The sequence below is a fragment of the Lineus longissimus genome, chromosome 2 (genome assembly GCF_910592395.1).
Source record: "Lineus longissimus chromosome 2, tnLinLong1.2, whole genome shotgun sequence".
NCBI classification, from domain to species: Eukaryota; Metazoa; Nemertea; class Pilidiophora; order Heteronemertea; family Lineidae; genus Lineus; species Lineus longissimus.
Window position 1 is genome coordinate 3,090,962 of NC_088309.1, and position 26,175 is coordinate 3,117,136.

Below are 26,175 nucleotides of genomic sequence, written 5' to 3' on the forward strand. Positions count from 1 at the left end.
AGATCCAGGCACACCCATCATGATCCAGCAATGACTTCCACATAGAGATTTTTGCAAAAATGGCCAAACTTTACAAATCTAATGAAAATGCGAAAATGTCAGCGATACATTCACACCAGTTTGATTAAAGATATTTATCAACAGCATGTGTCATCAGTTCTGTTGTAGTGCTCAACTGATAGCTGCCTTAGAAATAATTTTTCACATATCTCTTTATCTGGGCGAAAATTGCCTCGGGTGAATAACAAAATGTCGGGATAAAAATGGTGCCGGAATGAAGGTGAAATGGACTTCATGCTTTGAGTAATGAGATGCTGATCATATCATATTGGCAGCTGAGCAAAGGTCAAGGCTGCATGGATTAGGCAGTTGGCGCCAAGATCATTGCTGTCCTGTTAATATAGGAGGCAACAGGATTATCAGAAACATACATTATGAATATGATCATCATGCATTTGGTCAAGCTGAAGTGACTTTTTATATGTCCTAAGATTCACATGTTACATTTAAAATTGTCCAGTGAAACCTAGAAGGAAATTGTAAGCCTGAGTAACACCGTAAAACGAACTTAAAATAGATCATATTTAGATTGATTCATTATCAAAGTATTAAGGTGAAGATTACACAAACATAGAGCAATCACTGTAGCAACCAGCAGGCCCTGATCATATATACATTTCAACTTTGCGAATTGGAAGAAAAAGATGTATCCTTGTTGATCTCGTGTCGTTTCGGCTGATGACGCTGTTCGGCGAAATTAGTCAAAGAATCTGAGATTATGGCAATCACGCCATATAAAGATTCTGAGATAATTTATTCGATTTGCAAGCCATCAAGGGCATAGAGTCTGCACCTAACACTAGTTTTGAATGTCACATCCATGCGAAAGATTCTGCAGCATTTTGCTGAGTTTTTGTGCCTTCAGATTACAGAACGAGTGCCATACGCATCACAATCTTGAATGCGTAATACTTGTAAGAAAACCTTCCGAGTAATGAATATTACCCGCAGCTATATCGTACTCTATATAACCTGATACAGTCAAGTCAGGCCGACAATGTTAAATATTTGCCAGTGATATAGTACCAGAGGGTCTGGTAACGAAGCCCAAGGGTAATTACTTACATCAGTAAGCGTCTGCAGAATAATCAAATCAAATTCTAAGTATTCAATTTGATCACTGCACCCCAGGCCATCATGTTCTCGATTTAGCCACATGAACGCAGGGATTACTATTCATGTGGTGACATCCATGGGAACCATTAACGAAGTAATCACACACACCGGTTAGGAATGGCAAATGGTAAGGACCCGAGAGTGAGTTACCATAGCAGAAGTCGATTTGCCAAACAGGATTATTTGACACAGCTTTGCCTGGGAAGTTAACCTGTGATGGACCAATATCCAGCCCAGGGAAGTGGCACTCTCTCCGACCCTTCATGAGCTGTCCGGCGGCTAAGGCAAACACCCAGCTGACTTTAATTCTCTAGCAAACTGATGACCGGATGGGGAGTGGGAGGGGCTGAGGGATCAACAGTGCAATCACCTGAGTTCGTGAACCAAGCAATTCAATATCACAAAGGATACAACATGATCATAGCATCTGTTGCCTTTACATCTTTTAGTTACTCAGAATCCAATAACTCTGAAATAATTGCTTTCTGGTCACATGAAAGCAGTGAAATCCACTTCTCCCACAAAGACCCAAGTCGCTTTATTCAAGTCATAGCAACAAAAGAAAGATGGCAAACTCAGCGTCTAAAGAAGAAATTAATCAAAATAAAATTGGAATGTTGTCATCATCAACAATTAAAACTTGGGAAATCCAATTTTGCATAAACTGAAATTTTCTTGACAGACAACCACTTCTGATGTGTTTATTACTAAAATGTTTGCAACGTCATGACACTGCAATAATTCTGCAAATCCACCATCCTCCAGTCTAGATTTCAAAGGCACAAAGGTTTGGCAAACCCTGGTAACCAAGGAAACCAATATCTTTTAGAAACGAAACATCATCATTATCATCAATCGACAGCAAATCTCAAAGTTGGAATCTTCCCTGAATCAAGCTGATTGACAGATATTGAAAGTTTGAAACTTGATGGATCTAATATCGAAACTGAAACAGAATGGGCAGTCCAATTTTTTCAGATTTATGAGTTTCAACATTGACAGTTATTGCTGAAGTTATGACAGTCATGAACAATTCTCGATTCAACAACTGAGATGCTCCTTTCCTTTTTATTTCTTTTGAAGAACTCAGTTCAAAAACACAGTCAATATACTTCACAATGGGCCTGACACATACAGATTAGTTCCATCAGATCAGTGTGAAAAACATTGCGAAAAACTTTTTATTTTCTTATATTATAAACTCAACAGATGCAAACCGGAATAGCTCCATATCAGATAGGCATGAAAAAGTAATTGTCTTGGTTGTGTACTGATTTCTTGAACTGTCTAACATGAAACACTTAGGGTATTATGACTTGGTACTTTAATTGAGTCAAGAAAATAGCACAGATGGTCCTTAAAAGCTTTTTAAGAGGTCTTTCACATACATGTATGAAAACCTGTTTTTTAAAGGTCATCACAACTCATCCAATTTCCAAGATCCACCATCTGATTTGGAACAGATCATCTGTAGAGAAGGTAAAAATCAGACCTAGCTGATGCCAAACAAAAACAGATCAGGACAGATTGGGGAATTGCATGACTAAAGAGCTTGAGCCATAAATCCCCATTACTGATTGCTTGGAATGAATCAGGGGCCAGCTCATCAATACACAGGACCGGTAAAGATAGAAATCAAGCCAGACATGAGTATCAACTCAAACCTGTAGCTCAGAATCCAATCTGACATGACAATGATTACTGATCACATTGGTTTAGCTGCCAGAATACCAAACAGGTTTTCAGAGTATGAATCACTGGTATTAAATGTACTACCAGATATATTCAGTAGTTCCTGGGATTCCACCTGGCCATTGATGAATATCATTACAGTCTTCACCACCCTTATACGAAGTGACACATGGCAAGAAACTCATATTCAACAAGGCTAACTTTTGCCAGACGTGAGGACAATCCATTCTACCATTAATGGACAAAAAAGCAGCCTGCCATTTCTTTAGACCACCGTTATCGGAGAATGTTACCAAAAGACGAAAGATATTTTATGTCACATTGAGAAAGAGATATGTGGGGATGGTGGGACCCAATCACAAAATTACATGACACCCGTAAAGATTAATGTACGATATGAAGGTTTTTTGAGGCAGTGTGTCCAAATTACAAAATGGATGTTTAGTTGCTGGTGCAAGATTGTTTCCTGGTGGCCAGTGGAACCTAAGTTATGTGGAGAATGCTATTGTGGTCAGACATGGCGATGTTCTGTCTTGTAATCTTGTATCTTGTATGAGTGGGTGGGGACTGGGACTGGGAGCACTAACAATCCAAAATGAATTGGCCCAGTGTGCCAACAAATGCGTTGGTGCAATGGAAGACGGTATTAACTTACAACTCAAAGCACTTATTTGTCCATAAATCAGGTTAGATAACAATGGCCCAATCAACTGTAACCCCAAGGACCACTGCACTTTTGAAGAGTTAATTCAGGGAGTAAGTGTACTCATGAGATAGGAAGCAACAGTGATCCCTTATTGCCAAAGGAATTAGACTTTTACTTTCAGTCTCAACTTGTTATAGAGCACGTTTGGGAACTGTTCATTTCAGCAACCATCTTATGAGAGGCCCTCTCTGAATTGCCAATATTGTCACAGTAAGATTCCTTTCATCTTGAATCAAGAAAATTTCATTTGAAAATATCCCGGAGACTCGGTGACAGATATTGTGAGGTGGGTTTTGAAGAATGATCGGTCAGGGCACCAATCAAACATGATTAAAATCTCCGACATCACATCAACATAAGAGAAGAAAAGTGTTTTGCACCCCACGTGCCACTCTGAGATATGATCTTCAGGCAAAAACAACATTAGGGGATAAATCTTGTGTGGTGTTTTTCAGTCTGTGGTGTGAGAAGGCTGATTGCAGCTATCTTGGCCTCCAATCTAACCTTACAATCAAATGTCTTGAGAAGAAAGCCATAAATCATTAGGATAAAGACAGACTTTAACAGATGCAACCTAAGCAAAACTACTGACAGGATACTATCTAATTTTTGAGTAAATAACCAACTTTATTTCATCACAAAGAGAAGGTCATTACTGCAAGTTCTGATGTTATCACCTCACTATCTTTCAGCTTTATGGTAGATTTCAACTTTTAGCCGCGATGGAATGAAAGAGCTTTGAAGTACAGAGCTGCTATAGGAACAGTGCATATGATGCATTTCAATGTATCCTCAATCTTCCATGCCTGTCTGTAAAACAGTCACGAACCATCCCATCTATGTCTTCTTTGATGTTACTCAATGCAATATGAACCATTCCAGACAACTCTTCTCTTTTTTAATGCCTTGGTCATCACTGGCTTTCTTGCCAAAAGAAATCCTTTACTGTCACTGGCCAGCAAGCAGAGGGTCAGGCTACCAAAGGCTATGAGCGAGCATATTTCCCCAAGAGCAATATGAGCACACAAGAGCAACCTAGGTTATTACCTTAATGGTAATGTCCTTGAGTCAGGAGCTACAGCAGCTGAAACAAATGAAGACATACCACCATCTCTGAATTCCTGGTGCATTAGATTAGATTCTTTGATTAGAAGGGTCCTCGGGTAGCAATTAGATAGATCACAGTGATGTTATATTGATGACTGTGGGAGCGAGCCCAACATGCATCATTTGGCTAGGCAATTATCAGGGCAAAGAGCAGTATCAATCACGTCTTTCTTCACCATTCTCTATTTCCGCTCCGGCAACATCATTTGCTGTACACTGTCACTATCTTTACAGCTAATAGGATTGCTGTCACCATGGTCCAGAACTGGCCAAAAAGGCCAATTTATGTGCAGCAAGACATTGTCTCATTGCACAAAAAACTACAGGCATGGTAGGCGATTTATCACTGATTATATTTTTGCCCTCTGTGATGCAAGTAATTTACTTTCTCTGAAGAAAAACATCAATGATAACCATTGTCAGTAAAGCAGACTCACAAAAGTAGAGGGCATTCTCAATCTGCTTCCAGTAGATTTTACAAACTCAGAACATCATATAAGGTACATGTAAGCGCTGATAGTTTTGACCAGTTCCTAACTTTTAAATTTCAACTTAAAGCAAACAAAACCAATGCTTCATAAAAAGCAAATTAAAGAAAGTAGTGTTTTTCCTGTGGGAATTCTTCACAGATTTCATCATCTCAGTAAAAGCGTTTGTCAGTGTTTGTCATCAATTTTGCCTTCACCGACAGATCTCCTGGTAAACCGAGCTCTGACGTCAACTTCATGCATCTTTCTTGCCTTACTATTCCAGTGATGGATTAGCATCCTGGCTGTGAGTAATTAACGTCTTCCGACTATAAACCAGCATCATGAATGAGACAGCTTTAATGGATTTAAGGCTGTATAGTGGCACTTGAGTTCCTCTATCCCAGGTGAAGCTATCTTTAGAGCTGAGCAAGAGCAAATTGTCGCTTTTCCAATCTATTTGTTGCCTTTTTCTTCTCGCAACCCATTTGCATTTGCTGCACTACTATAAAGTGATTCATGCATGGATGTCCTGCCATGACAGGACATCCTGTCATGGCAGGACATCCTGTCATGGCAGGACATCCTACCGGATTGGATGTACAGGACATCCCATGCTACAAAGTCTGAATGCCAGTGATTGTGTCAATGCAACTGCTACTGCTACTGCAAATTACTTCATCAGATATATTGTAATTGGTATGGTACATAAGATGGATATTAACTGAATGTCTGTGCCCAGATATGTCTTCTTAGCAACACTGCCCATTGGCCAGGTCATAACTCACTTAAAATAAAAGGATTTTCAATCAGTTGGAAATAACTTTAAATGTATTTTAGACACCAAGTTTCCAGCTCGCAGTGGCTAAGTATTTTCAGCACTAATTTTTCAAGAGTGGATGAGAGCTCGTCACTGCCAACCAAGCATTGGTCATCATGTCACAACCACAGTTAGACTGTACATGGTTTATAGGTGATAAACCATGCATAAAACATAAAGCTCACAGTCTCTTGATGGTGGCTACATCCATCATGTTGGCACCAAGGAAAATCATCCATTGGCTGTGGTTGTGGTACATCAAATATGACAGTGCTTGCTTTTTCGGCTTTATAAGATGCTCCCGTGAGCACAGCCTGGGTCAGTAAAGTGGTAGCAGAGTTCAAACTGCAGAGAGTGACGATAGGTCCTGATGGTGGTAGGCAATCTGACTTTATCAACAACAAGATAAACAGCATTAGCTATCAGGGTACCAAATTGCCATACTTATGGTGAACAAGCAGAAACGCAGCTGAAATACTGCTCAGAACAGACACAATGATCACCATTGCCATAATTGGCCTGGGGACAGAACACCCTCAGCCAAGAGTTAAAGTACCAAATATCCCACTATTAGGTGAATCAGCACGGTAATAACTTTCAAGCCATAATTTTTCATTGCAATAGCAACCAACAAGTGCTTTGTTATTTCCTATTGTTGGGTTAACGAGGTCACATCATATGACAGTAGATCATCAATGGTTCAGTCATATCAAAGCCACACAGGGAAGTATGGTAGCATAGTGGTCAGAGTGCCTGGTTTTGGACAAAGAAGTCACGAATATGAATCCCTTCCTGCCACTTCTTTCCAAGTTAAGTAATGCGCTCATTGCGGGGACGTTCCAACCCACGGCAAGAATTGCAAGAAATATCTGAAAATGATACTTACATAATTTTTGGCTAAATCTGGATGGTCTCTTTCTATGCCGTCGTCTAATATAGAAACCACAACGCCTTTGCCTGTGAAGCCTCTTTTCCAGGCATGTTCTACATTCATATTTCCACCTGACTCTCGATTCTGAAAGTAGAAAATAAGTAACACCATGTATAGTCACTCCAAGCACAGATGATGGGTGATTGAAATGATCTACAAAATGTTAAGAAAGAAACGAAGGGAGTCATATTCGGCAAGATACTGGATTATCAGTCACTTTCATCCCTGCGACAATGGACCTCCACTCCCCCATTTCATACTTGAGTGGACAGACATGGTACATGTATGATCGATGATCCAGACATTCTACATTGAGATCACATCCAATAACAATCAAATCTACGGCTGCTTCAGCTGGAACATTGGTAATACGAGATCACTAGCTTGTCACTGATTGATGAAATTGGTCTGCAGGGCTGTCCAGGCAAGTGCAGACTTGGTTCAACTTTCACTGTAATGTGGCTTGAATACAACATTACAAGAACAAAGGATGGTTCTAATCAGAAATACAAAACAATAAAAGACCGAGCCAGTGTGATGACAAGAAACGTTGCAAAGAAGATCCCTTGCCACGTGAACTGGCCAATTGAGTCCGAGTAATTATCTGAAATGAGCAATAACATTGAGCATCAAGCAGAGGAAAGGAATTCAACATCCTACTTGAAATGACAGAAGAGATCTCTCTAAATATTGGTGCTGTAACTAGCCCTTGGGGATCAGATTTTGCAGCATTAGTTATCTTGTTCTGTTTTGATGCCAAGGCTCTAGATGGTATTAGCGGTAAGCGTGAAATACTCAATCAATATCGTGAAGCAACAACTAGAAGAGTTACGATGTGCGCATAATACGCACCATAGTAGTATTTCATCTTGTGGAAATGTTCGGGTAAATTATGTATTGGGCTTGAGGGTTAAGACTTGAAAGATACAGATGTTATGAAGCATTCTGTAAAGCACTACAGAATCGCTGTAATGAAAAAGCAAAATGCCCTTTAACACATGTCTAAACTTCAGTTTACCACCTGCAAGAACTTGGCAAATCGTAACATTAAAGTTGTAGGCAACATGATAAGTATTGCAACACATTTAAAGTGATGGATTCAGAAATACAGGTTTACTTAAAAATTCTATACTATGTAGTAACCTTGTTGGAAATGTGTTCTTTCACAGGCAACTCAGTCACTTGAAGGTTGCCAAAGCTCATTCCTGTGAGTTTACTAAATTTACTTCTGACTGACAGCTTACTTATCAGATCAGATCCTAATTATCATAGTGATTTCCAGAAGACTGTTACTATAGTACTCCGACAAGTAAGAGTGAAGATGACAAAAAGCTTCAAATTCAGATGTGCTTGGCTACAGTTCAACATGTGTCACTGCCAGTGAACCCCAACTCCAAGACTATCGATTGAAGTTTTCATTAATGTTATCAGGTTATGAAAGTTTGGGTCAATCTGTATCCAAATCCTCATCTGAGGGTAATTTTCCAATAGTGGGAAGCGATACTGAGGATGTAAATCTCAATCAATACCGTAAATGATCTAATTTCATGTTGAATCGTGAAGCTAATCATGGTGATGTAGCCACGGTCAATAATCAGTGTAACAAGCGAGACACGGCTGGAATACTAAACGTGGGATTCCATGCTGGCATGTGATATGGGAGCGGGAATGAATGGCAGCATGCTGGAAAAGATAACAGGCATTCTTGGTAGGAATTCCTATCAATAAAGCATCCATTTCAGCATTGTTACATTTGCCATTTCTATAAGAATCACCAGAAAGGTCAATCAAGAAAAGTGTAAGAAGTCAGCTTTATGATTTTTGTTCTGCAAAGCTAAAAGCTGTATCAACATAACAGCGTGGTACACAAATATACAAGCATCTGCCTGCAGAAACAGAATGGATGAAGGTATTTGGCAGAGGCCACCTGAACCACTTAAGGCAGTCTTATCCCAATTCATGTTACCAGCTTCTAAACCAACATTGGGTTTGGACATAATTTGATAGACATCTTCTGGAGTAAGCATGTCACAAATCTTCTAACAAATTCCACCCCATCACACCGTACAAATGATTCAACCAGCATGTCTACAGCCCTTAACCATGACACGAAGCAGTGTGTGACACAGTCACAGCACCCAAGCTGAAAATCGACATCTCTCAATTGATTTCTGACGAGATAAAAAAATCCATGCATGATAAATCATTCTCCATCATGAATGACATAACGAGACGTAAATGCAGGCAACTAGAATCGATCAATAACAAGAAGAAGCCACTCTTCAATGACCTCAAGCCATCTCTTGTGGTAAGATCAATGAAGTGCTCATCCTAATCACTACTGTTTCTGTAAGACACTGCAGCAGTTTACATTAGGTTTGAAATCGATGATGTCCGTAAATCGTTGGTTGTAACTTGTGTTGCCTTCATGAGCAAAATTTCTTTTTCGACCACTGGTTGTAGCACAAGATACAGCAAGTAGATGATTGGATAAAGGGAGAGGAAGTGCTTACTGTCAAGACAACCACCTACAAACACACCAATAGTACCCTCTCACACTCATAGTAACTTTAGTGTCGACATTAATCTTCCCTAATCACCCTGATTGCCGCCTTCTTACGTTTGTGGATTACTAATTACAAACTGGGGCTATTTTGAGAAGAATCACAATTGAAAGACTCTCGACAAGAACTGTTAGCCAAAAAAGTGTTTTCTATGAAGCTATTTCATATCAGTTGCACTGACTCTCAGCAACTGCAATTGCCAGCAATTAGTATTGTCTATACCATGTGATTATTGGCAACCCCACAACCACTACCAATTCAACTTGGTCATTGATGGCAAAATGTGGTTCTTGTGTAATGTTGAGACAAGCCAAGTTGTGCCTACAGACAACCAAGATCAATACAGAAGCAAGCTATGAGATTAGGTTACAAACATTGTTATACAGATTATTACAGCAACCATAACATGATCGCATATAATACAATTATGGCACTTTGATCTTGGTAATGGACTACGGGCACTAAGATGATCAGACTTGAAGGAACAAGAAGGGTTCAAGGAGAGGGGTCAAGGCTACTTAGGAAAGCACCTTTAAGAGAGAGAGACAGTAACTGGTTCAATTCAGATCTGCCAGTCTCACTCTTAAAGCGGATCCCCTGCAGAAGAGGGTAAGCTGGATGATCCTCAACACTGAATATGAGTGCGCCACTTCAGCAGTATTTTTTTACTGAAAACAGCTTACTTCTTTGTGACGCTTGTTATACAGCAGGAATAACATGCTTTCTGTTGCAAAAATGTCAGCAAGCAAGGGGGAAACAGACTAACTGTTGAGACATGAACATGTGTGAAGCAATTGAAACAGGCCACTGGAGATAGGAACTCGTAAATTTTCGAGAAATCTACTTGACTTCCAGTGTAGCTGCAGCCACAGGTGTTATGGCGTTTCTCTCCACAGACAATGTGCACCAATATCTTTTCCCATCTTAGACACTTACTATAGAATAGTCAAGGAACATTCCCTAGTATACTATGATATTTCAACTCCTTTAAGATCTGCCTGTGATTAACAGTTAGTATATCTCAGGTGGTAGGTAAAAACAGGCCTAGTGGCTTAGGTTCATGTATAAATAGACCCTTGGCTTTGGTGTGGTAAACAGGTTATTACCAGATGACTGGAATCACTCATTCATCATACTACTGGTTGGGAGAAATCTCACTTCCAACTCTTATAAAGAAATCTGAGGTTTACTACCATGGAGGCCGGTCTAAACCAAGCTTTCATACTTTTTAAAATATTGTGATTGGTGTGTTTATAAACTAGATGTATACACTTGTTACAATACATGCAAAACATAAACTACCACTGCCATGGTAGACAGGTTGAACGAGCTGCTGGCAATACCTCACACTTCAACTGGCTCCACATCAATGACACTAACCAAGCACTGGTTATATGAGGTATATGAGACACACCCCTTTAAAGTGGTTCCTGGTGACCTATAGTGGTTCAAGGGAGAACAAATTTAGAGTAAATTGGATTGATTTCGTGACTGGCCACTTCTGCCCATACGCGTGACATTTGAGTTACGTCTCCCTCTGTTCACAAGCAAGAGGAAGGGCATTCAGCTGACTATGGTTGCAATATTAGATGCAAAGAATCTTGTTAGTCCTCTGGCTGATTACAGTTATACCCTTCGTGCCTTGGTTACCGCCATCTTTCAGGTAGACCAACACTCACCAATGCATCAGCCAACTTGCACATTGTGCTTGATATCAATCTGATGAGGAAGCAAGGTAGACAGTGCAATCTGCAGGTAGGCATCAGCCTCATGCAGCCACAACAGCTTTATTAGATCAGACCAAGACCTGCTCTTTCTAAACAGGCCTATGGAGATAACAATGCACATATAGTAGCAGCTGCAGTTTGGAGATTAGCTTCCACTTTTGTTAATGGTAAAGATTCCACCCTCCGGCAGTCCCACTACAGAAAAACAATCATTACAACAAATAGTTTTAGTTTTTTAAGAGACCACCAATATAGAGAAGGAAAACAGTATCCAAAGGCATTTATACATGTATCTTCTGGTAACACTAACACAGTCCCACTTTGTTGGAACATGTGTGGAAGTATGACTGTATCAAGAACTTTGTAAAAGGCAAGGCTTACAATTCCTTCAGCAAAGATAGCAGTCATCCTAACAGGAACAACCTTTGTTGCAGGAAATATTCCTCCACCACTGCAATTGAGAACTGAGAGATGATAAATATTTCCTTTACAAGGAAACCACCAGTACTTTGTGAAGTCCAAATTGACATGTCGGTAGGAACTGGTATGGTGATGACATATGTGGGAAATCATTGGGTTGGATGAGAGTTGGAAACCAGGGTGAGGTGAAGGACACTTGACTCACCATGGCTCATTATATGATCCACTTCACGTCAGATGTTATGGTATAACTTATTCACACAACAATGATACTGAAACTGTGACAGTTTTGGCTTGTGTTATTAGCAAATTAATTTCAGCACAGGTTTACATCTAATACTTTCTCCTTGTTTGACTAGTTTGAGCAGTTTCGTTCCGAGATAACTATGATATTGTACAGTACAATAGTTCAGAGTACATATAAGACTAACATGAGAACCGCTCCTGACTTCCCTGCCAGTGGTCTGACTATATTGTTATAACGATGATACATGACTGATGTAATTGGTATGAAACTCACGACTGAGACAGCTAATTAACTTAAAGAATCGATGATCGGCCATGAGACCTTGAAACAGATCCCATGATAACGAAAACCACAACAACAAATCCTCCTTTCCGGCACTTACACCACGCGGATAGCTGCAACCTTGTTACACAGTCAGAAGGCTATTAGATTAGAACAACAACATCAAGACCTGCAGGCTGGAGGAAATAAACTCAAGTTTAAAGGAAAAATTGTACTTCTTTGATTACAACTTCAATGCCTGATAATTTCTTTGAACGGAAACACGATTTTTGGACCACCATGCTGCCACAGAGTAGAGGAAATGCACACAGTTTCAGAATGTTTGAATCTAATCCATCGATACCCAAACCTAAATCAATAGCTTTCGCAGCAAAACCACAGCTCTGACTGCTTCCACCATGTGGGTTCTTAATCTAATACAATCCTATTGTTTGTATCGGGAGATTCTTCTTTCCAATTATTTCGTAAGGTATAGGAATTGATTGGCTATAGTTTACTGATCGAGACAATTCAGGCAGCAATAAACAGCAGGCTGATTTGGAGAAACCTTCATTTCCTTCTACAATACTGATGGCTGACAAAGTTCTGGACAGAGATTCTACGGTGATGGTCATCACAGTTCCTAACTGGCCAATTCTACTGGTCTATTCATTCTCATCACATAAGTGCCATACAGGCCATTGGGGCCAATAACTAGTTTCAGAAACCCCATCACAAACTCTTAGAATTTAGAACTTAATGCTCATGAGTCCTAACCATTCAGAGCACGTTCCAATACCCACGGCTAGTGTGAATGCTATCATGTAGCATCTCCCAATCGCCACTGGCAATCAATTAAGTCAAATTCAAGCAATTTCAAGATCAGACAAACGGGAAATGTAAATCATCAGTGGTTCGTCAACCCCTCTGCCATTTCTCCCATGAGGTGTCAAATGTCTTGCCAACAGCATCAGCATCCAATACTTCAAGTCATCAACAACCTGGGACAATTTATGCCCAAATTTGAGGAAATCAGTCGTGATTTGATCACGAGAATTGCCACAACCTAATCAACTAAGTGCCCACCGCCTAATATACTACAAATGATGTCTTTCTCTCATGATGACACTTCAGAGCTAATCTCGGCAATATACTGACTGACATAGTTTGATATACTAGGGGAAATCAATCGAAGTATGATCGCACAGGAACCATTACTGGCATTAGAGTTGCAAAGAAGGCAGCAGAAGTAGGTGCTTAGCCTTAGGCACAATAGAGAGCAAGAGATTTCAGGCCACATCACAGTCAAGATATAAATCTTTGCTTACAAGTACAAGATGCAAAGACAGAAAAGACAAAACTTTGTTGAGTTTTTCACTTTCAAGCTTTTACTAAGCTTTTACAACACCTGATTCTAAAGCGAAATAGACAGCCTTCAGAAAGTTTACTCAAATCATTGATCAAAATGCGTTTTACAGCTAAATGATGCACACACCTGTAGCTTGATAAACTTCAGTCTGGTTTGATCAGCAGTTGGCCAGCCTATAGAACATGTACCTGCCAGCATTGACTCTGCTCTAGATGTGCATATGACCGTTTTCTTGAAAAGAGTTCTCCATCTACCTCATGAAAATGTGATTTATTCATGATGGTCAATCCATATTTCATTTATATACCAAAATAATGAACACCGAAAGCATTTCTCTTGGGACAATATTTCACACACACCAACTGACCAAGTGATATTTGTGGCCAAATTATTGAGGTCTGTGGTGGTCTTGGAAATATCAAAACTGATCACGATAGACCATTCAAAATTGATAAACAAATGGGAGAGAAATATGCCAATATTGTTCGCTGCAGGCACTGAACAGGAGGAAGCCATCCGCTCAGAACTGCAGGCCACTAAAACTCCTGAAAGAAGACTGACTGTTTACTCTGCTCTAAACTCATCGATATATTTTTAACACCTGTTGCTGAAGCATAATGAGAAGATGGCAGTAAATAAGGTAAGAGAAAACTATCACTTAATTGAAGGTATTCTAAAGCAGGTGAACTGCTTATTGAAAAATCACATATATTATTAGAAAGGAGCTTGCTGCTTGTAAAGAGCCACTGAAGCAATACATCCTATTCTAGCCAACATGTCAGATTCTCTCACTGGTTGAAACGAAGTGAACTGGATCAGACATGTCACATCAACCCCTACAGTACATACAGGTTGGGCTTTGAGTTTTTAAAGCAATGTTGAATGTCTAGGCCTATGTGCTTTCTGAGATATTGGCCTCAGCCTACCCACAGTCAAGTCAAGCGACACATACATACACAAGTGACACATACATAACTTGCATGCCGAGGCCTAAACCGATCAGCAGGAAGTTTGTTCTCAATGACCACCATATATGTACATGCCTTGAATTGGTCATACTGATGAATAAGAAAAGAGTGACAATAGTTTACAAAGTGTAAATTAAACAAGAGTCATCATCATTTTATTTCATTAAATGGCCGGATGAGAGTCTGTGAGCTTCCACTTGCATCGAACTGAAAACATCATCAAATATAGTCATTGGCCCAAACAAGACAATTTACAATAGTTGACTCAATCATTCTGCAAACGCATTTTAACAGTTAGAGCAACTAGCTTTGCCCCTCAGGCTCAATAAAGCAATCACTTCAGGCAATCATTGACATTATCATTCAATGCCTTATAAAGGTTTCCAAGTAGTTTCTTACACCTTTACACATTCCAATTATTTGTGTGCAAATTTTTGAAGCTACGCAGGAAGTCATATATGAACTATCTAAATCGAACCACAGCGTAAAAACTTCTAGATAAAACCACTTGAATGATTTAACTCAGCCTGATACAGCATTTCTAAAGATATCGCACCATGCTGGAATGCACTCAACAGCCCAACACTGATTAGCAGGCAAGTTGAATTCTATGCTACGTCCGATATTGTCTTGCCAGATTGCAGAAGAGTGATTACTGTTTTCATTGAGGCTTTTGAGATAGCACCAGAAAGAAGAAATATTATCATTTCTAACATTCATGGTCAAAATTCATGGACAAATCTGAACCAATCTCATATCACCCATAGTCTGAATCTAAAAAAAAATGGCTCTCAAAAATTTTTCCATGTTTGCTTATCATATGCATGTATTTCAATCATAGGAGCCCAACACGCCAAAACACTCATGAGAAGCTGTACAACCAAACTGTGGAGAGGAGAGTGACATAAGTGTCCTTTATTGATAGTAAATGGTAAATGAGATGAAGTATATGAACATGTATTCACAGACCAACCTGTTCAAGTCGGGACTATTGTACAAAATGTGTGTTGAGTGAGAACTAAAGGAAGTCAGTACATTAGCCGGGCCATTACTCGAAAATAATTTTAAGTGGAATAGTACCAATGCCTTACAAGTGAAGTTTGTAGCATTCCACTCAACCAGTTCCCACTCAACATCTGACACGGCCCTTGATATGTCTCATTCGTCACTCAGACTGGGAACTGAAGTAAGCTACCCAGCCTACCAGTACACAATGTAGTCATCATGGGTGGGAACCTTCCCAAAAAACAGTACGACAAGCAGGAAAAGTAGAAGTTAGGGGAAACCATATTGTTTCGTATCATGATAACAAATCAAATGGCAATTTTGTTGGGGAAGGGAAAATACCAAATATTTTTTACGACTGATCACATTGTCATTGATGATTGATGACAAGAATGCAAGTACATTGTATTATGAATAAATGACACTTACCAAATACCACATCTGCTTCCATTTCGGGTCTGTGAAATAGACTAAATCTCTTTTGACTCTCTTTTTTACAACTTGCTGCTCTAACCATTTTACCTGCAACAAGTAAATGATAATTGATAAGGTAATTGTGGAATGCCAAGGACGTGGCCTTGCCTATTGTGATGTCTTGACAGAAGGCAATGGATCTCTCTTTAGTGAAGCAATCTCTTAATACTGTATACTTGATACTCTACTTCTCTTATACTCATCCTACTTCCCAATACCGGTATCACTCACCAGGATAAAGACTTGCTTGAGGCCATTTTCTCTTCTAGCCTCTTCATTTCCCTGATTTTCCATTGAAAACACATTTTTTCTGTGTCAGTTGACCACATGACCACGACTCAAGGGGCATGGATGACAATTGTCAACACCCAGCACAATCAACATGATCAATCTATACCTACCAGTTACACATTTTTTAACATGATCCATTTCAAATTTCAAAAGAATAATTGCGTAGTTTGCCTGCCATGCCTGCTAAATATAACTCTCACCTGAGGTTCTTTTGCTAAATTTTCATGGTGATAGTGACTGTGATATGTTGAACGTTTGGCAACTTTCCTATGTTGGAACTGATAGAAGCCTGGCATGATCTGCAAGTAGGAAGATTAAATACACCATTAATAAGGGAAAATGTATGATGCTGGTACGTCATGTACGTAAAACTCTAAACGGTGCATCTGTCTAAAAGATCATTTTTATGTTTGATGTCTGTTGAACAGTCCAACACATAAACTGAATGATCTAACCTGCAACCATCATAACAACAGGTGTAGTACATACTGCTACAGACATGACAGATGCTTTTATCAAACTTTCTTTTAGATGGGCTTCCTTCATGTTCTAATTCTAGCAATCAATGCCTTGAACTGAATTTCAGCGTACGTTGATTATAAACCTGTTTCATAGCTTATATATCTATTTGGAATAATGGGAGAACCTCTTTCTGTTGCTGTTGGCCTATTCAAAACTAAATTTTGAAGTTTCAAAAACCAGGCAATGAGTTAACTTGTCCCTCTGCCAGCAAATGTGTCCAGTGACACTGTCACAAGAAATACATGTACATATTCTGTACATTTTCTGATTGTACTTGCTCACACTGTATGATTAAGGGCATTGGACAAGGAAGCCACACAAATCATTGGGTAATACCATAAATAACTGAAGGCAATCAGCAAATAACATTTAGTTTGGTGACCATGAATAGAAACATTGTGAAATAACTGCAAAAAACCAGCCTTGGAACAATACATTTATTCCTCCTAGCATTGACAAATGAATAATTACAATATTCTGTCTTCTCTGTTGTTCAGTCACAACAACCAAAAATCATGTAAATTCATTTGGTGATTGTAAATGCATAGATCATCAGAATGACACATTAGATTTAGAACAGATAGAATACAAATCTATACAACTGCACTCAACACTCCTCTAGACTGAACTAGTCATACACTTTTTTATTATGGTTCCTGGTTCTTTCAGAACAGGAACCATATTGTGTTTGGTCATGGTGTCTGTCTGTGTGTGTGTGTGTCTGTGTGTGTGTGTGTCTGTGTGTGTGTGTGTCTGTCCAGTCTTATGACTGTCACAGCTCAGTTAAAATGAGGGTTAGAGGTCTAGAAACAGTTCCTACCCCTAGGTTTGTGGACACTAGCAATCTAATGAGCCCATCATTGTCAACTTACGACACGGGGATCATGGTGAAATTGACATTTTGAGATGTGAGATTTTGTCTGTCACACTTTTCAGATGCGAATATCTCTGTCCCTATTCAAGTTAGAAGTTTGGAAACAAGGTCTACCCTAGGTTATTGATGTGCCTGATTTCAATGAGTGCATCAAATTCAATCTCAGTTATCAGGGTCATGGTGATATTGATATATCGAATTTGATATTTTGAGATATCTTGACATCTGAGTAAGTTAGCAATGTGCAACCAAGTCTAGGTAATGTGTAGTTACCAAAGAGTTAAATGACATGAAAATGTACAGTGTCAGGCATTTGGATCATTAAGATATCATGAGATTTTCATATATCAATTTTGATAATTTGAACTATCTCGGTCTGTGGGAGGAGTAGAGTCATGGAACCTTCACCTATGCCCAGGTTATTGAGGTTGCCCATTCAGGTTATGCAATGACCTTGAAGGTCAGAGGTCAAGGTCAAGGTCAAATCACCTGCCAATGAAACCACTGATATTTCAACTGTTTAGTCTATGACACGGGAACAACATGCCAATCTATATCTTCTGTGATGCTTTGAAGGTCAAACGTCAAGGGCAAGGTCGAAAGTTATGAAGCAGGCATCCTCTCCTATCTCGGTCTGTCGAAGGGGTTGAGTTGTGGAGCCTTAACCTTAACCAACTTTGGGTGGACCACCTGGAGGCCACTGCTGGACCACGTCATTAGAGGAATAACGTTGAAAACAATTTGGAGACGTCTTTTCTGCCGTCATGTGGTGCCACCTGTTACCCTGATATGGTCTATTGGAATCAAAACTGATGTCGATAAAACGGTTCCGCATCGTGCCACACCGTTTTCAGTGTGAACACTTAATACGAATTAAGGTTTAAATTCAATTCGAATTAAAACTAGTGTCAACAGAACTTTATTTCAACATTCGGCACATCGGGAACCATCAGACATTTACAATGTCATCTTGTTCATAATGTCCTCATTGTGTACACATGTATTTATATATGTTCATGTGGTTGAATTATTAATTTCTAATTAATTATCATTTGCTAGTCATGATATCCATTCCATCTGAGATACACCAGGTGTTGTGTACAACAATAACCAAGTCAGCTGATAGTGAGATGTAAGCCATGTAGGAGGAAGGCCACTGATTTCCCAATTGCTGGACAAAATTCTGTCTCCAAATCAACTCAAAAGAATGCCTGAGTTTTTGCATTTTTTCTAGACTACTGGTAGAGGCACTTCATGAAGCGAGACTAGAGATGACCCTGAAGTTAAGAGATGGCACCAGGACATTCATTAGCCCTTCCTGTAGTAATTTCATTCACAATTTCTCAGCTCAAATATGAGATCCAGTGTGAAGGACTCAGCTGGCAGGAAGTCCTGGCCAGCATGGGAGATTCTTTGGCATATTTGGCTTCAGGAGAATTTCAGGTTGTGCATGTAAATGCATACCTGTTCTAATTCAACCTTGGTAATGGTTTTGAGTATTTTAAGGTATGCCAATTACATTAGTCAGACAGAGCCTCACCATACCCACACACTGCTTTCCTGGAATATATTTGTACTTGTAGCACCTGAAAGATGCTGTGAACATGTAGCATCATAGATGAAGATTGAAGCCTGGGCATACATTTGTACTTTATCAACGCAATGCACTTAATCAAAATCATACTCCGATCTTCTGTAAGTGTAATGTTGCATGGGAAGAGTATTTATCAAAAAACTGAATATCGAAACAAAAATGTCGGAATTATGCAGTGTCATGGATGGCAGGAGACCGATTCAAAGGAGTTTGATACAATGATGGTACCCAGGTTTAAAACTGCTTCTTGGGCTTCATAGTGCCACTACAATATTCTTATGTTTACTGGTTTTCTTGACATTTGCTGCCTTCCACACACTTTCAACTCACTTCCAATTACTATCCGAATTTTGGTCCTTAATTCCAAGATACTTCACAATGTCAGCAAAATTATAGAATACAAAACTGCAGATTCCATCTACCCTGAATAGATGAAGTGAAGAAAAGGGATTTCCCAAAAAGCTCAGTGCAAGCACTTATGATACCATTGAAAGTAAATATTATGACAGGTGGAATCAGCCAAGACAAACATAACCTTAATCATTTACAGCATTGATGGTCTGCAAGTATCTTAGGTGTGTGGCTTTCAATTATGTTCCCCTGCAGACTAACTAATTTTACGGCTTAAACTTAAGCTTGAAATGTAAGGAGGCATTGCAAAGTTCCAGCTTGCCCTTCTTGATTGCCTGGCTAGATGCTGATGACCTGCAATGTTGGTCCTCAGCAGATCTTGTTATAGATTCCACTCCCTCTGAAGAAAAGTTTGTCATTTAACATTTAGCAATTCCTTGACAGGCTGTGCCTTTCCAATTAATCCATGGCTGCTTTTGCTCTTTTCAGGTTTGTTCTATACTAATGGTTGTCTTCTTTGATATTCTGCATTAATAAACCCCTTGAAACTAGGTGTGCATAGTCAGAGACCCGATTCCTACAATGTGCTCATTTCAAATATAAATCTGGTGAACGATTGTTTAGAATTCTGAGAATTTTATGTGAATGATCAGATTCAGAAAGACTAACGTTTACCTTGTACAAGTACAAGTTACAACAAAACAATTAAGAAGTTGGCCCGGAAGTGGCGACGGTATGGTTTAGACAATGGGAGACTGCAAAATGTGGAATCGGGAGTGATTGGATCCTCGTTTTGCCAGTTGGCAGATTCCACATTTTAGCAGTCGTCCATTGTCTAAAACGTATCGTCGCCACTTCCGGGCCAACTTCTTAAGTGTCGTACTTCACGAAAAGGACACATCAACCCAGGCACGTCAAGTTATGAGAAAAGGTAGTCCTAGGTTGTGGGCAGCACAGGCCAACTGGACACTTACCTGGTCGACATAAGTGAATCCATTCCTTTCTGCCACAGCCCTGGCTACTTCTTCCCCTCCTTCTATTTCTGTTGCCCAAGTATCGGTGTAAATAGCAGCATGGCAGAACTTCAGAAGTGACAGTAGACACCAGAGTAAAGTATCAGATGTTAACCTCATAGTTAGCTTGAGCTGTCAACTTCTAAAACCAAACTATGTTAAATGCAGTGACAGCATGCAAGTACACAAATATCTCTGGAATGATCACCGACACCGGACGCCGGAATATAATATTCCTAAAGAGGTGAAATAGTCAAATAAAAAGTTCATGCAGGAGACAAATGATGTCTCTTGCTTGATCTCCATTACCAACACATCCGAACTGCGCTTTCTCGCATCTAAATCGGAGTAAAAGGATATAGAAAGTGGGAAAAGTTTGTGAAGACTTTCCTCGACTTGTAGTGTACATAAAAGCAGTTTGTTACATTGACGGGTGGTGGCGCCAGCGTAAGGTGCGCTTTTAACCTGGCACCAAGGTTGGTCGGTGTAACAGGCGTTTTTGTCCTTCACTTATCACAGTCCAACCTTTATAAAAATGCAGCTTTTTGGTCATGGGAGGAGGGGGAGTCTCTCTGGGAAACATTTTTATGAGACTCCTTGGGGACATTTGTCCCACTCTCTCTTGGTCTTTGCCCTCGAAATGGCATGGCATGGGCCAGTTTAGTATTCTATTTTTTGTCACATAGGCCTATCGTCTTACTTTTTCACCTCCGATCTTGAAGTCACTAAATCCACATCTCAAAACACCTCACGCCGAGACAGCATGTATCAAAGCAAACAAAGATAACACTTGCTTTAATCTCAATTATTTCATTTTATTTTACTAGAATAATTCAAAAACTTGTTCAGCTGTTGGAATACAAGGTGACAATGAACACTGTAAAATCAGTGCAGTCAAAAATTTTCAGCAAAACTTGAGTTATTTGTACCATTTTGTTCGACAGAGTGCCCTCTACCGACTAAAGTCAAAAAGCATTGCTCTTGAGGTGTTGAAATTCTCTCAAAAACAATAGGCCATAAACAGCCGCTTCACTGAGACGAGAACCAGGTACATGTAAGTAAAAAGTTTTAGTTTAATGCAATTGATTGTCAGTTGATGATGTCATTGGCAACCAGGTAAGTGCAGCAATAAATCTGTTTTTCTCGAAATGACCACAATGTACTAGGTTCTTGCAGCATGATTTCAAATGTATATTTACAAAAATACATAATTATTCAAAAATGAATCACAGATATTTTGTAGCTTCTTGTTGAACAAGCTGCACTGACACCTCTAGGGTGCGATTGTCATCAGTTTACTGTCCCAGTCATACTGAACCACAGGGAATTTCCACAGATCAGGTAGCCCCTCATGACGAACATCCTTGAAATCAGACGTGCTCCATTGAAAGGGTGGCAGATTGGTATAAGTTGGTCCACTTATTGCAACGAACTCAAGCTTCTTGATAAGTATGGAAGAAGTGACCTGAAATTTTTTGAATTGAATCATTTAAACTCATCATAAAATAACAGTGTATTTGAGGTCGACAAATATCTCAAGTCAAGAGAAATAATTGTCACAAATAAGTCTTCATCCCTGTCATCTGAGCAGAGGGGGAGGCGATTTTCTCTTCCACTTCACTCAAATTGTTGAACTGATTCTACAGTTAAATGTATTTACTGTGAGTGGTAGTAATCAATATACAGATGTATTAAACCTTTTAAAGGTGTGTAAAGCGAGTCTTTACCTTCATATCAGTGCCACCATGAAGCCTGTGTCCAAGAGCACCAAATGGGTAAGTTCCGCTGGCAGGATTGAGATCAGACCGAGCTGATATGGCATTCTCTCCACTGTATGGTGGTGTGCAGTTACATCGAGATACAGGATCATTCTTGAAGTCATTGTACCTAGAATGAAATGGATTGCTCACTTAACTATTCAACTACAGCAGCCAAACAAAGGATCTTTCATTGGCTGAAGAATTAATGATTTTGAACTAATGAAGACAAAGTCTAATGTGTAAGTACCACTTGACTATTAGGTTGTGACAAGCACGCGTCAAGTCAGTTGGTACCATAAGATATTTTATTGTATATTACAATGAGTCTGTTCAGTTATTGCTGAAAATGGGATGTCGAGGATTACTGACACAAAGCTGTCATTGAAGGACACCTAAATTCCTCTTCCTCTAAGAGCAATACACTTTTAATAGGTCACACTCACCTCATCAGATGAACCATTGTTTCCATGTCAACAACTTTCCCATGGTCTCTTCTGAATATTTTGGCTCGTGGTCCATTCTCATATGAGAACCAGTCACCAAATTTCTTCACCAAATCATTTACGCCACTTGCATTGAAGATTTTGGGGAAATATCTGCAAAAAGAGCCAGAAGTTATCTTTTTCAGATCATGAAGAGAAATGAGGAAGTCCTGGTGCTCAGTGGGTACCACTGCTTACCTTATGATCTCTGAGCACTAGAGATTTCAATCTGGGTTGGGTTTGTGTATCCCTCAATGAACCACTGTGGATTTCAATGGTTGTTATCTCGTCACATCCTTTCATTGAGACTTAAAGATTGAGTTTCTCTGAACCTGGAGGCCTATGCCCAGGTCAGTCTAACAATCCAACACAAAGATAACAGTATGACTAATTACCATATGTTCTAAACAATAATTCAATCTAAAGCCACTGCCAAAAAGAGGCAGTAGCAATAATCCCGCTTTCAAAAACGTTTACTTACGGAATGTTGTAGCTGCCCCAATAACCTTGTTTCAAGAGGACATTAGAGACGTCAGCTGCCATTATCGTTCCACTTAAAAGGAGAACATCATGATAAGGACATTTTAGAAGAGAACTTTTGATATGAAGTTTTCTTCCTCCTCTATGCGCTCAGCCTGCTTGTACCATATCTCCAGTCATGTGGCAGAGATTAAGTGGCTTGTCCTTAAGAATTCTTGTCGTGTCCCCAACAGCACTCTGTGAATCAGATTTAATACGTGGCAGACACAGGTTTTAACAGCAGAATCAGTTCAACAATTTGATAAAAGGACTACAGCAATACGTTACAAATCAAACTTCAAAGAAGGTAACGATTTCATTCCTCCAAAATAAAGCAAATAATCAGAAACTCACGGAATCTGTTCTAAAACCCAGAGAAGGTCTTGTGATGATGCATTTCCAGGAGTGAATTTCTTATAATCCACAATCATCCACTGGTTGTTGTACCTGAAATTTACGAAGGAAATGAGGTTTTACAGTGCCATCTTATTTTCTCCCGTTTTTACACTAAACACTGCAGTGTTACATAATGTGTTGATTATTATTCAGGTCTTCCTAACATGTACAAATCACATGAACATTTAGACATCACAATGATATTTTTTTTATTAAACCTGTGTTTTGGTTTTAACTTACGTGCCACTGTTATATTTCTTGAAGGTATCTGTCCACTCTTTGCCAGACACAGCCAATCTGTTTGCAACCATCGATCGGAAGTTCTCAAGGACTGACGATGAAGTCACTTTTGACCATAAATCAGCATTACTGTTCCCAATGGTGGTCTCTTGCGCTCCCTGCAAGAGAAGTATTCAGATCATTATACCATTGCCTGTGCTCTTCTTAAATAATGCAATTGAAACTAGCTCTGAACAAAACTACATGTACCACGCCGGGATCTGAATTACATGTACATTGACAAATATCAAAAGAGAACTATTGGAAAAATGAGTTGCACAACAAAATGTTTTTGAAAATAATGTAACAGTACACTTTCTACAAAACTTACAAGGCCAGCTGAAGTCGCATAGAAATCATCCCCTGAGAACACTTTCCCTGGGTAGCTACTAAATGATACATTATTTCCGGGTATTTGTTGACTTCCTCGTTGGTAGCTGTGATGGAAACCAAATTGGTATCTCTTCTGGATTCTGAGCATGGACTGGAAACCAGACCACGTATCATGGGACATGAATAGTTCTTTGTTACCAGGCAACAATTTGACCAAGGCGGAGCAGGAACCAGAACCAAGCAAGTGAGTTTTGTCTTCTTTCTTTAAAGCACTTTCCAAATCTTCAAGATCACCCCCAATTTGGAAGAAGCTGAAGAAAAATATATAATAAAGTTACATAGTTACAAAGAATCCGAAATAAAGTGAAATTACCCCAGGAAGTAGATCCTATGTTTTCTTAACACAGCATATTAACATCATCTGGAATACATTGTCCAAAGGCCCAGTTGTGAATTTTCAAGAAAGTTATTTAAAAAATCGATACTTACTAAAATCCGAATGGATCGGTTATCTTGTAAGAAGGCTTCTGTACTTTACTGGTGTATCCATCAATCAATCCATTGACTTGTGTCAGCAGCAACTCAACCTGGAAGTAATTTTTCTCACTTCATATTAAATTCTGTTGGAGGGATTCAGTTCATTCCGCAATCCCCAAAAATTACCTTAGTACAGTCCCACTTCAACAGTCACAACTCTATCTTTTTGAAGGAATTTTACAAGAAAACAACAATTTAGTTAGGCAACATTTTCGGTTTTCTGTGTGCGATGAGACCATGGCAAGCTTACCCCAAAAACATTAAGGGCGAAGTTTTATTACTGTTAGTCACTTCAATAAAACCATTCATTACGGCTAACAGAAAAACAAAGGAACTAAACTCCTAAGATTATCAACGCAGTTAGTCATCACAACAACGATATATTTCACAAGGTCTTATCTTACCTGGTGCCAATATGGGTCATTAGGTTGCGATGCTATCTGATGATACACCCATTCCAAATTATCCTGAAGAAACTTCTGAAGCCTGGCACAGTAGCCAGCATAGGGTTTTTTGCAGTAGCCATCAATTGTATTGTTCCAGTTCTTGGCGATAAGTTCTCTTGTCAAGTCAGCCTCCATCAAACCCGCTGCGTATGCCTGTAGGGCATCATCGTAATTTGGATTGGTGGTTACTTCCAGAACGGCCCATCTGAAAAAAGTGAGCCTTTGTCTTAGAAAATGACTGATTGCTAATCAATAACATACGGGCTAAAGTTCATCATGTGACTTACCGGTTAATCACATGACTGAATTTTACATGTATGTATTGATTATGTATAAAACAACAGCCAGTACACATGTAGATGTTTGATGACATACTGTGTAGACGCTATTTAGCCGGTTTTGATGCGTCTATTTCACATAGGCCTATTACGTGTAAAATAGGCCTTTTGTACAGGCGCCCTTCAACCGGCTAAATATAGCGTATACACCGTGTATCACAGATACACACACGCACGTGATACTTACCCAGTAGTTTGTATGTAATCGGCGAATGTTGCCGTACCAATCAAATCTTGACCTTGATTTTGGCCTCTACGAATCTTTAAACCATCCTTCGAATCTAATGTGACGTATGCCACATGTCGTTTAGAACTGACAAAGCTGCAAAATAACAGAAATAGTGCAAGAAACCAAATTTTCATTTTACTGGATAGCGCCATTTTGTATGGAAGATCATGTGACGGGTAAGCTGGGTGTATATAAAAGTAGAATGTAAAGTTGGAACAAGACAAATACTTTACCAGTTTGTGACTATCATAGAAAATAATATACACACTCATGTATA

The 26,175-nt window shown here is 39.4% G+C and overlaps 2 protein-coding genes across 5 annotated transcripts in view; both read right to left on the reverse strand.

The window, feature by feature from the left end:
- The window catches only part of LOC135501667 (furin-like protease kpc-1), a 43,374-nt gene extending 22,387 nt beyond the window's left edge, over nt 1-20,987 (reverse strand). For all 4 annotated transcript variants that reach the window (XM_064793930.1, XM_064793922.1, XM_064793915.1 and 1 more), the window contains exons 1-4: nt 20,541-20,987; nt 16,426-16,524; nt 15,890-15,982; nt 6,855-6,983 (exon numbers count right to left, since the gene is read on the reverse strand). In XM_064793930.1, coding sequence (XP_064650000.1) covers nt 6,855-6,983; nt 15,890-15,982; nt 16,426-16,524; nt 20,541-20,699 — 480 coding nt within the window. In that variant the 5' untranslated portion in view covers nt 20,700-20,987. The remainder of the gene's footprint in view (nt 1-6,854; nt 6,984-15,889; nt 15,983-16,425; nt 16,525-20,540) is intronic.
- Nucleotides 20,988-21,373: 386 nt separating this feature from the next.
- Nucleotides 21,374-26,054, reverse strand: LOC135483522 (putative phospholipase B-like 2). The gene is made up of 10 exons (XM_064764486.1): nt 25,857-26,054; nt 25,290-25,536; nt 24,838-24,935; nt 24,347-24,659; nt 23,977-24,134; nt 23,695-23,787; nt 23,303-23,374; nt 22,783-22,935; nt 22,307-22,466; nt 21,374-22,044 (listed from the first exon to the last, which is right to left on the reverse strand). The coding sequence occupies exons 1-10, from the start codon at nt 26,048-26,050 to the stop codon at nt 21,853-21,855; spliced, it is 1,680 nt and encodes a 559-aa protein (XP_064620556.1). The 5' UTR covers nt 26,051-26,054; the 3' UTR covers nt 21,374-21,852.
- Nucleotides 26,055-26,175: the final 121 nt, after the last annotated feature.

Bases quoted from the DNA above. Each gene is read 5' to 3' on its own strand.
- LOC135483522 (XM_064764486.1), bottom strand. From the start codon at position 26,050: ATGGCGCTATCCAGTAAAATGAAAATTTGGTTTCTTGCACTATTTCTG. The intron at 25,537-25,856 runs GTAAGTATCACG...CACTTTTTTCAG, and splicing joins GATTACATACAAACTACTGG to ATGGGCCGTTCTGGAAGTAA. The intron at 23,788-23,976 runs GTAAGTTAAAAC...CGTAAATTTCAG, and splicing joins AAGAAATATAACAGTGGCAC to GTACAACAACCAGTGGATGA.